The sequence below is a fragment of the Argentina silus genome (genome assembly GCF_951799395.1).
Source record: "Argentina silus genome assembly, chromosome: 20".
Lineage (NCBI taxonomy): Eukaryota > Metazoa > Chordata > Actinopteri > Argentiniformes > Argentinidae > Argentina > Argentina silus.
The window spans coordinates 16,062,841-16,080,729 of record NC_139674.1 but is presented as its reverse complement, the minus strand read 5'-3'; the positions used below and the strand labels follow the sequence as shown (position 1 = coordinate 16,080,729).

Sequence of the window (17,889 nt, the reverse complement as noted above, 5' to 3'; positions counted from 1 at the left end):
GTAGAATGCTCAGCTTTGTAATTGAAGCCATTCTGTCTAGATGTCTTTTACTTGACCTAATTAAGGTGTGTTCTTTGCATGAATATTCCAAACTCTGTTTCAGGCCAGTAAAAGTTCTCTGCTGCTAGATTCCTGCAAACCTTTAACTCAGCAATGGCAAACAGGTAACACCTTTCATTTTGGTACGTACATTTTGAGACTTTTAAATTAATGATATATAGCCATTGATTATTGACAAATATAACTTATAAATGCCTCATAAGCTCAGTTCAGCTGCCTTACCCCGTCAGAACCTAAAATACACTTGTTTTACTCCATTGTTTATAAACAATTCCACTGTAAACGAACACGGTACGGCTTCAAAACAGTCAAACTGGAAACGTGGTCTCATGGATGGTCAGTCCTGCATCCATAGCTCTGTCTATGAGATTGAAAGTGGTTACATTTCTACAGCCACATCTTTCAGCTGTTTACCACAGAAGACCACTTTGTTGTTGTTTGAGTTACAGACTTCACCTTTAAAGTGCTGTGTGTTTAGGTCTGGAGTTGGGAACTGTAAAGGACCAAACTGGGAACCGACCAGACCAACCTCAGGAACAACACACACACACACACACACACACACACACACACACACACACACACACACACACACACACACACACACACACACACACACACACACACACACACACCCCTCCCCCTTGTATAACTGCTGTGTTTGTGTTCTCCATTGATAAAGTTTCCCAGACTTTGAATGACATTGAATAGTAACAATGGTTCTCTAACACCATGGGACAGAGGGAGGACACACCCACACACACAGCAACATGCTAGCTAAGCTACGGAGGATAGCATCAGAGCAAGTTCAGACAGTAGAAACAAAGATGGAAGACCCACACCTTCACTTGTCGGTCAATGGAGAGGGACTTCACCGTCCCCTGGTTTGTTGTCAATGTTGCGATAGTCCTCGTGTTACGAGGCAGTGAAGTTTTCTGAGGCCTTCTTGAATTAGATCTTTTACGGGGTTGAAGCTCTTATTTAAAAGAAACCCAGCTCAGTAAAAGTCCCCACTAACAGTGCTGTGGTGGATTACGGTGCTGGTGATATACACCCACGTCCTACGGAGGCTTGTTAACGTCCCTGTTTATGGCTGTCTGCTGTCACACACACACGCACACACGCACACACACACACATGCATGCACAAACACGCACACACACACACACACACACATGCATGCACAAACACACACACACACACACACACACACACGACCAAGCACACACATACATACAGGCGTACACACACAAACACCCAAATGCGCGCACATACACACACACACACACACACACACACTCAAACTCTGTTGTGAGATGTTTGGAGAGGGATACTGTATACTCTTCACAAGAGCAAGAGAAAGGAGGAAGGGAGGAGAGAAAGAGAGGGAGATTTGTTTTGATCTCACTATTAATCAAACAGAAGCTTGGTTTAACTCCAACAGTGTTGAGGGGTGTGTATAGAACTCTCTGAACTGTGGAAACATATCACACACACACACACACACACACACACACTCCAACCCCCCAGGGTAGTTATGAGTCTTCACACAGTGGAGGATGTGACACATGATGTTTGATGTTGACATAAAGACAATGGTCTCCTCTGTTTGAATATGAATATGTGTGTCACTCATCAAACAAGACCATCCTAATCTATCAGGAGAAGGACCCCTTTGGCATCGACTCCATGTTCTATGCAGTGTGGTGTTCCCTGGTGAGCTGTGTTCTGCTGGGGGAGGTCTGTGCTGTGGTCGCTGTGAACCTGAAGACCAGGAGAAGAGACCAGGCTTCTCAGAGGACCCTGAGGAGGAGAGAGAGGAGGAGGAGAGAGAAGAGGAGAGAGAAGAGGAGAGAGAAGAGGATAGGGAAGACTACAGGCTTCATGACCACAAAGTGTTCAACGCTTAATTACAGTGTAACACACCAGAGAGCAACAACAGGTGTCAACTCTGCCTCCAGGGTGGGGGTCACGGTTTGCAGCCATGCAAAATGTTGTGTGGTAACCATAGAAACAGAAATAGATTACATTCTAGTTTCTATGGTGGTGATGTCCTCCGCCAATACAAACCTGTTCTAAAATATCAACCAATCACTTTCTTTACTGCCCCAGAAGGGAAATTCAAGTTCAAGTTCAAGTTCAAGATCAAGTTTATTTGTCATTACATCATATGCGTGGCAGATGGCAGCAGTTAACAAGACACAAAACTCCTAAATCTCACTGGTACTTTCCATACTCCTCATGATCTGGTGTAAGTGACAGACTGTCACAGACTGTCAGTACCATGGACAGGTTGTTTAGTTAAAGTAGACGCTGTGGGATGAAATCAGCCCCGTCTTTCCGTCATAGTTCAATACGAGGAGCTAGGCTTCCCTCTGGTGGTGGGAAAGTGTACATGCATGGTCGCCGAACTGAATCACACCGGTTGGATCTCATAATAAGTATTTCCTTGATTCCTTGCATCCTTCTCAAATTTCATTGGAGAGGATCTGCTGTGTCTGTCTTGCTCCCTTTCACACACATACACACATACACAGATGCACGCACGCACACACACACACACACGCACACACACACACACACTTTAGTGAAGGAAGCGAGGATAGGGCATAAGGAATCTAATGGACTTGATTCACCCTTGCTCTGTTACGATGCTGACACAACATGACAGGATTCACACCTGCCCAAAATAATGAAGACGGTTGGTGAGAATATTTAATTTCTTATTTTCTTTTTTTATAGTTTAGTACATCGTCACATTTCATGAAGTAACAATACAATATTGCAGGCAATATACAGGATAGTCAAACCAAGCATTTTTTTTAGGAGACCATGCATGTACACATTTAGTCCACTAGAGGGCAGGCCAGCTCCTTCTATGTAACTTGGGCTGACTTCATGGACTCACTGGAGACATGCTCAGTGATGGTGGAAGATCCCTTCATGGCCACAATTTACCCATCTTCTAAATGCTTTGTGTGACTTTTTGAATGTATCCATTTTTGGAGGGTTGGTTACAGATTAACAGCTTGCTGACTGTGATTTTCTTCGCCAAAAATGGTCCTTGTACAAGCTTGGAATTCTGACATATAAATAAATAGTTAAAAGTAAGAAGTAGTTTGTATTCTCCTTCAAATAAACAATTTTCACCACGGGACAGAGGGAGGACAGTTTTCACACTTGACAAATTAGACAAACACAATTGCTCCGATTTTCAGTGAAAAAATATTGTAATTCCCATCTGTCCTGGAAGCGTCGGCCCTCACTGTCAACTTTCCTCTTTTTATTTACAGGCGCCATGGCAGAAACTAGCAGAAGTGTTCACAGCAAGGTCACAGAGCCAGATAGAGTTAGAGTTCACCATGCCGTCAAAGGAGAAATTGCATTTTGAACCTTTTATGATTTATTTATTCTGTTTGACAGTCCTAGCGGGCCATAAAGAATACATTATAAAACCGAAGCTGCGGGCCGCGTGACATCTGACCGCGTGATTGGCCCCCGGGCCGGACTTTGGACATGCCTGATGTAGAGCAATCATTCTTGATTTGCTGGGTTGGCATATTTAAGTATGACTCATCTCCAAATAGTCAAGTAAGTCATTCTAGGTTGAAGATTTTAAAAGTATTACTTACTGGATGACATTTTCCTTCGCTTGCTTCTCGGCATCAGTCACAAAGACCAGAAGACGCCAATTGGTGATCTGAAAATCTGACAGAAGTGTCCTCAGCATTTATGTAGAGCCAGGGGAGGCTGGTGGAGGTAGAAATCGGAGGGCGGGCTCATTGTAATGCATGGAATGGAATAAGGAATGGTAGGGTTAGGGTTAGGATCAGTGTTTGATACCGTTCCTCATTCCATTCCGTGCATTACAATGAGCCTGTCCTCTGATGTCTACTTCCACCAGCCTCCTCCGGGAGAGAGGCATGATGGGGTGTGTGGGCGTGTTCCACCAGGGCTTAATAAAGACAACACACCACATCATCATTTATTACCAGCTGTATCAAGACAAGATGGGTGGTGGCTCCTCTGTCCCTGCAGGTGAGGACAATTCAACTTTGCCCTAGTTTTGTTGTTGAGTAAATGTTTATTGATGAGTACATGACTCATCAAATTAACAATAATTGTGTTCCAAACAAATTCTTAATTCATAAAAGTAATAGGTTGTCCTACTTTACAATGATTGTCCTAAAATTAATGTTTTTAAATAGTAGTAACACAGGTGGGTAGGTTAAGGTGTAATAAGTGTGACAGTGCAGGTACATTAGTACAGATATATAAGCCATAACTGATTCACCTGTTTGCTGTTTCTGCAACTTGTCCTGTAGCTGCACTGTTAATGGAACCTATAAAACTAACTATGACTAATGAAACCTACCTATTAACCTAACTATGACTAATGGAACCTATTAACCTAACTATGACTAATGGAACCTATTAACCTAACTATGACTAATGGAACCTATTAACCTAACTATGACTAATGAAACCTACCTATAAACCTAACTATGACTAATGGAACCTACCTATTAACCTAACTATGACTAATGGAACCTATTAACCTAACTATGACTAATGGAACCTAACTATGACTAATGAAACCTACCTATAAACCTAACTATGACTAATGAAACCTACCTATAAACCTAACTATGACTAATGAAACCTACCTATAAACCTAACTATGACTAATGAAACCTATAAACCTAACTATGACTAATGGAACCTAACTATGACTAATGAAACCTATAAACCTAACTATGACTAATGGAACCTATTAACCTAACTATGACTAATGAAACCTACCTATTAACCTAACTATGACTAATGGAACCTATTAACCTAACTATGACTAATGAAATCTATTAACCTAACTATGACTAATGAAACCTATTAACCTAACTATGACTAATGAAACCTAACTATGACTAATGAAACCTATTAACCTAACTATGACTAATGAAACCTAACTATGACTAATGAAACCTATTAACCTAACTATGACTAATGAAACCTAACTATGACTAATGAAACCTAACTATGACTAATGAAACCTATAAACCTAACTATGAATGTAAAAACATTGATGCTAGGAGACATATTGTAATGTTCAACCAAATAGAGGTTAAAGTAGAGATTCTCAGCTTTTATTTGATGGTATTTGTGTACATATTGGTTTCACCATTCAGAAATTACAACACGCTTTATACGTAGTCCCTCTATTTCAGGGTACCCAAAGGTAATTGCCTTGACAGGTGTTTCTGGTTAGTCAGGTGTGCTCTGCCACATCATTTGTGCAGGCATAAGAGAGCTGTCAATGTCTAGTACTGACTCTAGGCTTTGTGTTTGGCAAACCACTAGTTATCCTCAAAAAGGATGGTCAGGTTACAATTAGTAAGAAGAACCTAAAAAGCCTGCAGAGTTCTGGAAAAAAGTCTTGTGGACAGATAAGATGAATATTATCATGTACCAGAGCGATTGCAAGAGAAAGGTTTGGAGAAAAAAGGATCTGCCCAAGATTTACAGCATACCACCTCATCTGTGAAACAAGGGTTTGGGTAGAGCTGCCACTAGAACTGGCTGACTTGTTTTAATTGATTGTAACTGCTGACGGCAGGAGCAGAATGTATTCTGACGTGTACAGAAACATCTCGTCAGCCCAAGTACAAGCAAATGCCTCCACATTCATTGGATGGTGCTTCATCATACAGTAATGACCCAAAACACACTGCCACAGCAAGGGCCAAAAAGGATTGACTGGATTGTCCACCAATTACTAAACATGAGTGCTTAATTTGGACATTTCAGAAATCTGTCCCATTACTTTTGGGTACCCCGAAATAGGGGCATTATGCATAAAAAGTGGTGTAATTTCTGAATAGTGAATCCAATAAAGTAAAAGCTGAGAATCTCTACTTTAACCTCATAGTCATTGATTGATTCACATGTTTGGAGTGTAGAGCTGAAAGAAGAAAACAATTATTCACTGTCCCATTACTTACCCCGGGCACTGTCCCATTACTTACCCCGGGCACTGTCCCATTACTTACCCAGGACGCTGTCCCATTACTTACCCAGGACGCTGTCCCATTACTTACCCAGGATGCTGTCCCATTACTTACCCCGGGCACTGTCCCATTACTTACCCAGGACGCTGTCCCATTACTTACCCCGGGCACTGTCCCATTACTTACCCAGGACGCTGTCCCATTACTTACACAGGGTGCTGTCCCATTACTTACCCCGGGCACTGTCCCATTACTTACCCCGGGCACTGTCCCATTACTTACCCAGGACGCTGTCCCATTACTTACACAGGGCACTGTCTCATTACTTACACAAGGCACTGTCCCATTACTTACACAGGGCGCTGTCCCATTACTTACCCAGGGCACTGTCTCATTACTTAGCCAGGGCACTGTCCCAACTGTCCCATTACTTACCCAGGGCACTGTCCCATTGCTTACCCAGGGCACTGTCCCATTACTTACACAGGACACTGTCCCATTATTTACCTAGGGCGCTGTCCCATTACTTACCCAGGGCACTGTCTCATTACTTACACAGGGCACTGTCTCATTACTTACCCAGACCACTGTCCCATCACTTACCCAGGGCACTGTCCCATTACTTACCCATTGCCCAGGCCACTTACCCAGGGCACTGACCCATTACTTACCCAGGGCACTGTCCCATTACTTACCCAGGGCACTGTATTATTACTTACGCAGGGCACTGTCCCATTACTTACACAGGGCACTGTCCCATTACTTACACAGGACACTGTATATGACTGAGGATTTATTTTTTTTGTAGCTCCCGACCTGAGAATCGTAACCATCGGAAAAACTGGCGTGGGGAAAAGTGCTGCTGCAAATACCATCCTGGGCCGGAAGTTATTTACTTCTGAACCCAGATCCACCTCTGTGACTGAGATCTGTGAGAAGAAGGAGGTTTATGATAATCGATGGTTGCGTGTGATTGACACACCAGGAGTTTTAGATCCCGAGAAATCTTCAGAGGATATAAGAAAGGAGCTAGTGAAATGTATCCAACTGTCAGACCCCGGCCCACATGTGTTCCTGCTGGTGATCACGGTGGGAAAGTTCACCGTTGAGGATCAGAATGCTGTGGAGGCCTTGGAGAAAATCTTTGGCCCGAAGGCTTCAAAGTACATGATTGTGCTCTTCACTCATGGTGATCAACTAAAAGGCCAAACAATACAAGAGTACATGCGTACGGGCAGTACAAAGCTTCAACAAGTGATTCAACGCTGTGGTGGCCGGTTCCATGTCTTCAACAATGAAAACCAAAACAGAGATCAAGTTTGTCAGCTGATCAAGAAGATTGATGACATGGTCGCAGCCAACGGAGATCACTTCACTAAGAAAATGTTAAGAGGCTGAGAAGACGATCTGCAAACAAAAGATGGCGAGGGAGGTGGCTGAGCTCCAAGAATACAAGCACTCCTTCTTAAACAGTCTTCTGAAAAAGATCATTATATTCCAAAAAACTTTAGCCCAACAATAGCTACAGACAAACTGTAAAAACATGAAATCAGCTTTTTAATTAACCCTAATATAGAAATGCTCTCTCTCTCCTGTCAAATACATACCGTTCTTTATGACTAAAGCCTTTTCAAATGTTATATTGTATGCATGACAAATCCTGTTAATACAACACAATCATGAAGTGAAATGGAATCTTGCAGTAATACTAAAATTAAAGGGTTGAAAATATAAATATAAATATACTGCAGGCCAAATACTTATGTGGGAGGATAATCTAGCTACAAATAAATGTTTGAATATGTTTTTTTTTTTTTTTAATATAGAATGATATTTTGAATGTACTGTCATGAAAAGGCTACATTGATTAACAGAAGATATACATTGATCAGCATTATTTAGTAAAAGAATGCTTTCCATATACATTGGTCTATAATGTGTCATTATGTCAATATCTTTTCAGATGTGTGTGAGCGGACTGTATTATTACTGTATTATTACTGTGTTACTACTTCTGGTGGGGGAAAAAACAATAAACTTTTTTAATCATTATTCAGTTTACTACTGTGCAGTGTGGTTTGTCAGCTTCTATACACATTATCTGAAAAATACCAATAATAATCTACAATAAGATCATTTACAAAATGTGGGGTTTGGATTGGAGGAGAGATCATAGTATGTTTGGGAAGCCTGATTGATTGATTTGAGATGGGGAAAAAACATTTTATTTGCAAAAACATTTATTATGCAAAAAAAAAAAGGTCATTTTCTGAGCTAACCATTTGTTGACAAAGTCTCAAAGTACAACAAATACATAAATAATGGTGTAATATATCCTTAATGCATTGGTTCTTACAAATTTAAGACATTTATGATAATCGGCAGATACATGTGGTGGGCCACAAATCCTAGATAAAGTGTAAATACCCGTCCTCATGTTTTCCTGCTGGTGATCCTCAAATAGGACAGGACAGACAGATGAAGATGATAAATGCTTTATTTTTCTTGTTTAATTTCATGTTCTTGGGCCTTCAGATGTCTGTTTCAGGGGTCAGGGTCCTGCTCAGGTGTTGGTTACTGGGGCTCAGTCACCTGGGGTGACCTGCCTCCTGTCCTGTCTGGATGGTGTTTGACCTTTGACCTTTCACCAGTGTCCGTCCATTTGCGATCATTCACCATCACCTCCAGAGAAAGGCTTTTAGTCAGTGTCTGTAGAAATGTAGTATCTTTTGAACGCAAGAACAACATTTGGAGCAATTCGGAGGTCACTTTTATTTGTAGCTATAAATGGTTATCAAAAGACACTCACTTTCTTTCAACTACCCAGAATATCTTCATTAACCCTGATAGAAGTTCAAAACCTCTCTAGCCACTCCACTGACGTACCCCTGGCTCATCTATCTGTCTATCCAACCAACCATCCAAGCAACCATCTCTAACTTTATCTGCGACCATAATAAGACCATCTCACTTTCTTTCAACTACCCAGCAAATCTATCTATCTATCTATCTATCTATCTATCTATCTATCTATCTATCGAAACATCTTTAAACCTTTTCCACTACCAAAATAAGACTTTGCCCACAAAGCCCACAAAGTTTCTTCTGGAGCTTCTTTTTGTAGTTATGATTTGACTCCTCACAGAGATAGCCTACTGACAGGCCACCTATGTGATGTCATAATGGGCCATAATCTTGTCATAGAGCTGCCAATCAGTTCAGCTGGTGGGAAGGTTTCCATGGTTGCAGCTGTCCCAGGCCTACAGTACCAGTGATGTCATAACGGGGCATACTGTTTAAGGTGCTGTCCCTGTTCAGTGTCCAGAATAGGTAGCGTTGCCAGATAGCTAAGGAAAGATGTCTTGTTGTCGATGGGGCAGATGCTGCACTCAGAAGGTAGGCTAATGTCTACCTGAATGTTTAAAAAAGAAAGAAAACTAAGTTTAACAAAAACAAGTAAAGGACAAATACTAAGTCATCATTAATGAAATAACCATTCAGACAAATGATTCTGTTAAAAGCAGAGTCTGTAACTTTCATTTCCAGTCAAAGTTCTGCCTTGGCATCGCACTGTTCATCCAGTAACAGCCTAATAACAACAATAATAACAATACATTTTATTTGTGAAGCAATTTTCATTTGAACAGTCTGAAAGTGCAAACAGTTGAGTGCATTTAAACCAGAAACACGTTTAGGTCGGACCTGCCTGTTGATCAGAGGACTGAGGTCGACCTGCCTGTTGATCAGAGGACTGAGGTCGACCTGCCTGTTGATCAGAGGACTGAGGTCGACCTGCCTGTTGATCAGAGGACTGAGGTCGACCTGCCTGTTGATCAGAGGACTGAGGTCGACCTGCATGTTGATCAGAGGACTGAGGTCGACCTGCATGTTGATCAGAGGACTGAGGTCGACCTGCATGTTGACAACTGACATGATATTTGGCCGCCAAACTTGATGCCACCGTAATAACATTGACTAGTGTTAATTATTTCCTTTTCCCCACTCCAGAAACGTGTGAAAAAATGCGCACGTTTAGAAGATGTATTTCCCCAAATGCGTTTTCATCTAGGATTAGGACTAGGACTGTTCAATGGTGTTAGCCAGGTTCCTTGCTAGCAGTAAACTAGCCGCGGTCGACGCTTCCAGACGCTTCCAGACGTCCCAGCTCTTATCGACGGGGTCCCTACAGCCCTTTAACGCTGCTCCATCCAGACTTTTTAGGTTTCGATGTACCCCAGTATCTATCCTACTGCCCCCCGGAAAGTTCGACGATCAGAAATATGACCGTTTTTTTTTTTAAGTTAAAAAACAAAAAAAACCGGACATGTTTCGTGTCTATGCTAGGCAGCCTTAAATTACACAAAGAAACTTGGACGCAATTGTACTTGCCTCAGTCGTATTGCGAGGTAATGTCCGCCAAAGAAGTTCTTCTTTTAAAGCAGTCGTTAACTTTCCTTTTCCAGTCAAAAGTAATGCCTCCATTTGTTTGTGCATGGGGCCAAAATAGGAAGAATAGTGAAGCATCTGTACAATATGAGAACATAATCCAAACATCCCTTATGGATGTGTGGTCTTGCCTTGTGGTCATCAAGCCTCTCTCCAGCGGTTCCTCCTCAGTAGCCCTGTTCCTCCTCAGTGGCCCTGTTCCTCCTCAGTAGCCCTGTTTGTTCCTCAGTAGCCCTGTTTGTTCCTCCTCAGTAGCCCTGTTCCTCCTCAGTAGCTAGCCCTGTTCCTCCTCAGTAGCCCTGTTCCTCCTCAGTAGCCCTGTTCCTCCTCAGTAGCCCTGTTCCTCCTCCGTAGCCCTGTTCCTCCTCAGTAGCCCTGTTCCTCCTCAGTAGCCCTGTTCCTCCTCAGTAGCCCTGTTTGCTCCTCAGTAGCCCTGTTCCTCCTCAGTAGCCCTGTTTGCTCCTCAGTAGCCCTGTTTGCTCCTCAGTAGCCCTGTTTGCTCCACTTGTGTCAGTTGATGTGGGTCGCAACCTCCTTTTTGATTTGAATAGAAAGGCAACAAAATCACCTCAGAAAGAGTAGCTTCTGCAGTTGCACACTAAATTAAAAGACATCACCATACCGTCTTTCTTGACATTGTTTAACCATCTCTATTTGTTCCTGAAAAACAGACGAGTCTCCGAGTTCAGCTGGAAAAAGTGGTGGTCGCTGAGGACCCACAGCGGTAAGAAATACTTTGTCAACAATGATCTAGCATTGAGCATCCACAAAGAGCACAAACACACAGTCTTTCATTTAGTATGGAGTACCATGTCAAGTAGAGTATGTTTATTGTTCAATTAAAATGTATTAAATTAATTAATTAAAGGAATCCAATGATCTCACTGTTTCCCCCTAGCACCAGTGTCAGCAGAAGGCGCCGCAAAGTGAAGGTGACCCCAGACACCTCCCCTGTCAAGGCGAATAACCCCACCCCTGCCAAAGTGGAAAAACCCTCTCCTGCCAAGGAAGGGAAGTCCACACAGGTGAAAGAGCCCACCCCCGCTAAGCAGGACGTGCAAGCCTCTGCTCTGGTGCTAGAGCCCACCCCTGCTAAGGAGGAAGTGCTCACCACTGCTCTTGTGGTAGAGCCCACCCCTGCTAAGCAGGAAGAGCTCCGCACAGCTCTGGTGGTGGAGCCCACCCCCTCTAAGCAGGAAGAGCTCCGCACTGCTCTGGTGGTGGAGCCCACCCCTGCCCTGATGGTTGAGCCCATCACTGCACCACTGGTGGCGAAGGCTGTGGCCCTCACCAAGGTCAACCACCTGACAGGTGAGCACATCCTCCTCCCCTCTCTCTGTTCCTGTCTTTTATTCTGACATTCTCTCACACTCCTTCTAGATTTAGAGGCTGTTAGCGTTGTAGCGTCCTGTCTGAATGCCAGCCAGGCTGCCTGGGGTTCTCTATACAGTAAGGCTCCTGTCATCATGTGCTGTGTACACGGGGTGTATCTGTGGTCCAGCCTCTCTTCTCTTGGTCCTCCTCCAGGTTCTACTCTCTCCAGGGACGCCTGGGCCTCCGCTTCCCTGGTCAGGTGAGTGTGGAGCTTTTGTGTCACTGTTGTTATTTGTTTCTGGTATCTTTTGGTTTCACTGGTACCTGAACCTTGATAACACCACCCTGACCCTTCCTCTTCTAAGGACTTTAAAATAACTTTATTATTTAATCATTTAACATACCATGATAAATAACTACAATACTTAAAATGTCAGTACATGGAACATCAAGTGAATACTGTTTTACACCCTCATCCTAACGTAGGGCCACAGTGGGCCCTGGGCACCAGGTGACCTCTGTGCCTCAGCTGGACTGGGCCAGAATCAAGGTGCCAGGAGGCAAGATGGAGGAGGGACACAGACGCCTCGCCCCTGCTGCCAGACTCACCGTCCAACAGCTCGTCTGCTTAGGGTAAGTAGTGCGTGTCAGATACAGCAACAGTGACATATTATTCTGGAGGACACATACACCATGTAATCCACAATGAGAACTAAGTAGTACACACCAGAGTGACATGATCTGGTCGGCCAAAGTACATGTGTGTTTTCTCAGCTACATCTCAGACCGGAGGCTTGTCTCCCTCCTCATGTGTGTTTTTCCGTCCCAGGTTACCAAACCTGGCGCAGACGTGCTACATGAACTCCACGCTCCAGTGTCTGTTCAGCCTGAGGACCTTCTGCCAGGACCTCTGCAGACAGCACCGAGTGTGGACTCAGGACCCCTCCGCCAACATCATCAGGTCCGCACTCTCTCTCTCTCTCTCTCTCACACACGCACATGCACACACACACATCACACACACACACACACACACACACACACACACACACACACACACACACACAATAGCTGTACAACTCAGTACACACCGCATACAGATTGATATTCCCTGCTACATGCTAAATGTCCCCCCCTTTCTCTCTGTCTGGGTTTTGCAGGAGCTTGGTGGACCTCCGTGTGGCCCGGTTCTCTAACAGCAGGGACCACAAGAAGACCCTCCTCAGGGCACTGAAGGGCTCAGTGTCGGCCCACTCACCTGAGTTCCTGGGGAGTGGTCAGCAGGTGAGAGAGGGCCATACAACTATCCACAGGGCTAACTTTAGATTTCACCAGGTTCTCCCAACTAGGGAAGCCTGGTCTCAGCCAGGTTAGGAGCAATACTCTACTTGTTGATGAATTTTGCGTCTTTTTTCTCCACTTGCTAATGCGACAGTATGTGTTTGTATTTGTGTGTTTAGGATGCCCACGAGTTTGCCAGCTGTTTCCTGTCCCAGCTGTCATCGCTGGCTCCAGCACTGCAGGCCAGGGCATCGGCTGTGGGCGGGACCTATTCCTGCCCTGTTAAAACTCACATGGGCTTTCAGATGAAGAGCACCAGAACCTGCCGAAGGTGACACACACACACACACACACACACACACACACACACACGCACGCACACACACACACACACACACAGGAATAGGAATGTTCATAGACAACAAACATGCAACTGCATTTTCAGCTGTACACTGTCTAAATCGTGTATTTGTGACTTTGTGATGCATGTCTGTAACTTGTGATGCGTGTGTGTGTGTGTGTGTGTGTGTGTGTGTGTGTGTGTGCGCGCGCGTGTTTCCCATTCTCCACAGCTGTGGAATGAAGTCCTATAAAAAAGAGGACTACTCCCAGCTGTCCTTGGATCTGGTGCCTGGAGGCTCTGTGAGCGACAGCCTGCAGCTCTACCTGATGGTCAGTGCCACACCTGAATAATCCACTTAGTCTTCATGTTACCTAACGTGCTACATGTGAGATGTGATATTGATGAGTGTGTTATTCTCCGTCCCCCTTCTCCCGTAGGAGGCAGACCTGGAGTGTCGCTGTGAGAACTGCGGGGGTTACGGCGCTGGCCTGAAGTGGTCTTTCTTGACTCTGCCTCGGTAAGTGACCTCTATGCTGTGACCTCTCGATGAGTGACCTCGATGCTGCCAGTGGGCCAATGTCTGCACTGTACTGACAGTTACTAAAGACTCTGGTGGAGGAGGGCGCCTCCTGTGTGGAGCAGGGCACCTCCTGTGTGGAGCAGGGCGCCTCCTGTGTGGAGCAGGGCGCCTCCTGTGTGTCTCTGGTAGAGCAGGACGCTGGCAACATTAAGCTTTCCCACTGGGAGCACATACTGTGTCCAACAATCGGATGCACTGACTGTACTGTCAGTTGCTTTGGATAAAAGTGGCTGCCAAATGGCATGTATTAAGATCCAGGTTGTTCCAACAAATGCTCTTAACTATAGAGTTGTTAGTAATGCCTGAGGCGGTTTTTGCAGGGTGCTTGTCCTCCACCTGAAGAGGTTCAGACTGACCCCTCACTACACCGTGGCCAAGATCGAGGACCGGGTCTGTCTCTCCAGGGATCTACTGGTGGCCTCCGGCCCCCCTGGAGAAGACGCTGCAGGCCTCCCCCACCCCCAGGGACGAGCCACAGAGGCCTGCGGACCAAGCCAGACCCCAGTTGCTGTAGAGACACCATCACTTGCCACAGGTACACTGTGTTCCTCTCACCGCCTCCTCTACACCATTACAGTTTAGGATAGAATGGACCCAGAGACAGTAGACACGGACAGAACCGTGAAACCAGGTCATAGAGCAGACAGTCTAAGCTGGAGTCTGGAATCTGTGTGATGTAGAACAGGGTCAATATTCCTCTGTGTGTGATATAGAACAGGTCAATATTCCTCCGTGTGATGTAGAACAGGGTCAATATTCCTCTGTGTGTGATATAGAACAGGTCAGTATTCCTCTGTGTGATATAGAACAGGTCAATATTCCTCTGTGTGATATAGAACTGGTCAATATTCCTCTGTGTGATATAGAACAGGTCAATATTCCTCCGTGTGTGATATAGAACAGGGTCAATATTCCTCCGTGTGTGTGTCACGTCCTTTCTTAACCCAGTATGTCAGAGCACAGTGGAGAAAGAGGCAGGGAGAGAGGGCCGCAGCCTGATGGTGAGAAGTAGTGAGACAGAGAGAGAACTATCTTCTAGTAGTGTGTGGATGAGAGAGAGAGGCAGTGAGCTGTTTGTCAACCGTATTTTTTGTGAATTGTGTTTGTGTTTGTGTGTCTAACTGCTTGGATTGTCGTCCCCAGGAGTCTAGGTACACCCTGGTCACAATGTTGAGCCACCTAGGCTCCACTCCGAGCTCAGGTGAGATGCGCACACACACACACACACACACACACACACACACACACACACACACATACACACAGAAGCACAGTCATGGGTAAGTATAAAACATGATACAATCATTCAAACACATGTCCAGGGTAGAGTTACTGGTCAGTATAGATCATCTATACTACCAGGAACAATGCTCATATGAGACTAACCCACATATAAGAGGTTGTTAATATAGTTACTGGTAAGTATTCTTTCTGAGGTAAGTATTACACTCACTATACAGTAGGCTATGAAAGTCCACACGTCACAAACTGCAGAGTGGAAACTTAGCTGGAGACATTTCTAATTTTTTCACAGTTAAGATTCCTAGCAAATGTAAATCTGAGTGGTAGCTAGCGAAAGGCAAATATGTTCTTTTTGGGCCCGAGGTTTTTCTAAGCGTGCAAAATGAGGTAATTTACTCATATTAACGTTAATTAGCTACCATGCTGACTCTGACCTTTTGCTAGCGATCATAACGCTGACGTCTGCCTCCCAAAATGAGGTTTTGTTTACAATCTGCAGTTAGTGACTTGTGGAAGTTCATAGGGTATTATTGTCATATGATCACCTCTGTGTGTGCTCTGAGTACATGAATGTGTGCGTCTCTCGTCCTGACTGGGACCTGGTCCTGCTCTCTCTCCACTGGGTGTTCTGACTGGGACCTGGTCCTGCTGTGGCCTCTCCACTGGGTGTTCTGACTGGGACCTGGTCCTGCTGTCTCTCCACTGGGTGTTCTGACTGGGACCTGGTCCTGCTGTCTCTCCACTGGGTGTTCTGACTGGGACCTGGTCCTGCTGTCTCTCCACTGGGTGTTCTGACTGGGACCTGGTCCTGCTCTCTCTCCACTGGGTGTTCTGACTGGGACCTGGTCCTGCTGTCTCTCCACTGGGTGTTCTGACTGGGACCTGGTCCTGCTGTCTCTCCCCTGGGTGTTCTGGGGGTCCTGTAGGTCACTACGTCAGCGATGGGGTCTACTCTGACGGTGGGCCGAGGGACCTGACGGACCGCTGGCTGTCGTACAGTGACCTGCAGGTTGTGGAGACCACCGGCGCGTCTGTCTGTCGGCAGAGAGAGCAGACAGCGTATGTGCTCTTCTACGAACGAGAGGTACAGAAACGATGGCGTACTCGTGGCAGTGTTATAGGGGTCAGAAGAGATGGCTGATCCTGAGTGTTGGATACTAGCTGTTACACATCGTTCCCTGTACACACTAATATCAGTGCTCTCTGCCATCACAGTAACCACGCCCAGGTTCAGCCAGTGTGATGTCACCAATTGGGCCAACCAATCCAGAGGAGGCCTTAATGCAGACTGGTGGAGGAGTCACCCGACCAGCCCGTGGAGGATGGGCCGCCCCCCACTGAGCCTGGTTCCTCTCAAGGTTTCTTCCTACCAGGGAGTTTTTCCTTGCCGCTGTGCCCAGGACAGTTGTTTTCCCTGGCTTGCTTTTTGGGGATCTACGGTCGGGTCAATAAAATAGTTTTAATTGGTTCCTCTCTACAGGAGTTGTTACTTGGCAGTGTCACCTTAAATAGTGATCATGAAATGATCACGATTTCTCAAGAAGACCAATAATAATAATAATAATAATAACAATGATCAGCTTTTATTGATATAGAACCTTTCATACATAAGAATGCAGCTCAAAGTGCTTTACAATACTGCAGAAAGAAGAAGGAACAGATTAAAAAGCGAGAACAATCAAAACATCAGCAGAGTGCTGTCCAACACAGTACAAGAGCAGGTTAGAGACAAACACCACGAGAACATCATTCATCAATACAATCAAACCAGCATCACTCAGTCTAGTTGCATCGATAGCTGACCGATACAATCAAACCAGCAGAGATAGCAGCATAGATAAAATGCTAATTGAAAGCTAAATTGAAGAGTGACTGAGCTTGCTTCCCATGCTTATCACGCGTTTTATTGTAAGGGTCACCAGTGTCTCTTTGCCTGCATGCATGTACTCTTTTATGAACAAGATGTTTAGCACATGTACAGTGTTTGTTGCCTGATTTACTGAACTTTACTACTTTACTACTAGTTAACTACTTTACTACTAGTTTACTACTTTACTAAGGCTGGCCTTGTTCAGGCCTCAGTGTTGAGACGTGAGACCATGCATGCATGTCCTCTTGTATGCCACTAGAGGGCGGACTAACCTCATATTTATCTGGACTGATAACTTCCCAGAAGGTAAACACATATAATGTTGCTAAGTCATAACTGGCATGATCGTTTTGATAAGGACATGAACGTGCTGACATGACCTTTGAACTGACTCATAGTGCTGAGTAAGAGGAATGTAACGACAGTGAAATCAGCATATCATCATCTTACAAGCAGGGGAGGCTGGCGGAGGTAGAAATCGGAGGACGGGCTCATTGTAATGCGTGGAACACGTGCGTTCCTCATGACACCGTTCCTCATTCCATTCCATGCGGAACAATGAGCCTGTCCTCCGATTTCTACCTCCACCAGCCTCCACTGCTTACAGTGGCTTTCAATGGCTGGGTTGTGGATGTAGACAATGTCTTGGTTCTGACTGGGGAAACAAATAAAAGTAGTATTAATGTTCTCTGATCACTGCGGTTGTCCCTGGCAACCATGTGACGCGGTAGACAGTCCCCATGGAGAC

General features: G+C 44.9%; 2 protein-coding genes across 2 annotated transcripts in view; one reads left to right on the top strand and one right to left on the bottom strand.

Moving 5' to 3' along the window:
* The window catches only part of LOC310820601 (importin-8-like), a gene marked incomplete at its 3' end in the record, with an annotated part of 150,833 nt that overhangs the window by 27,833 nt on the left and 105,111 nt on the right, over positions 1–17,889 (bottom strand). The window lies entirely within an intron of this gene.
* LOC310820238 (GTPase IMAP family member 4-like) lies at positions 4,071–7,587 on the top strand (the record flags this gene model as incomplete). The annotated part of the gene is given in 3 exon segments (XM_083691822.1): positions 4,071–4,098; positions 6,874–7,453; positions 7,455–7,587. Coding segments are annotated over 3 exon segments (741 nt in total).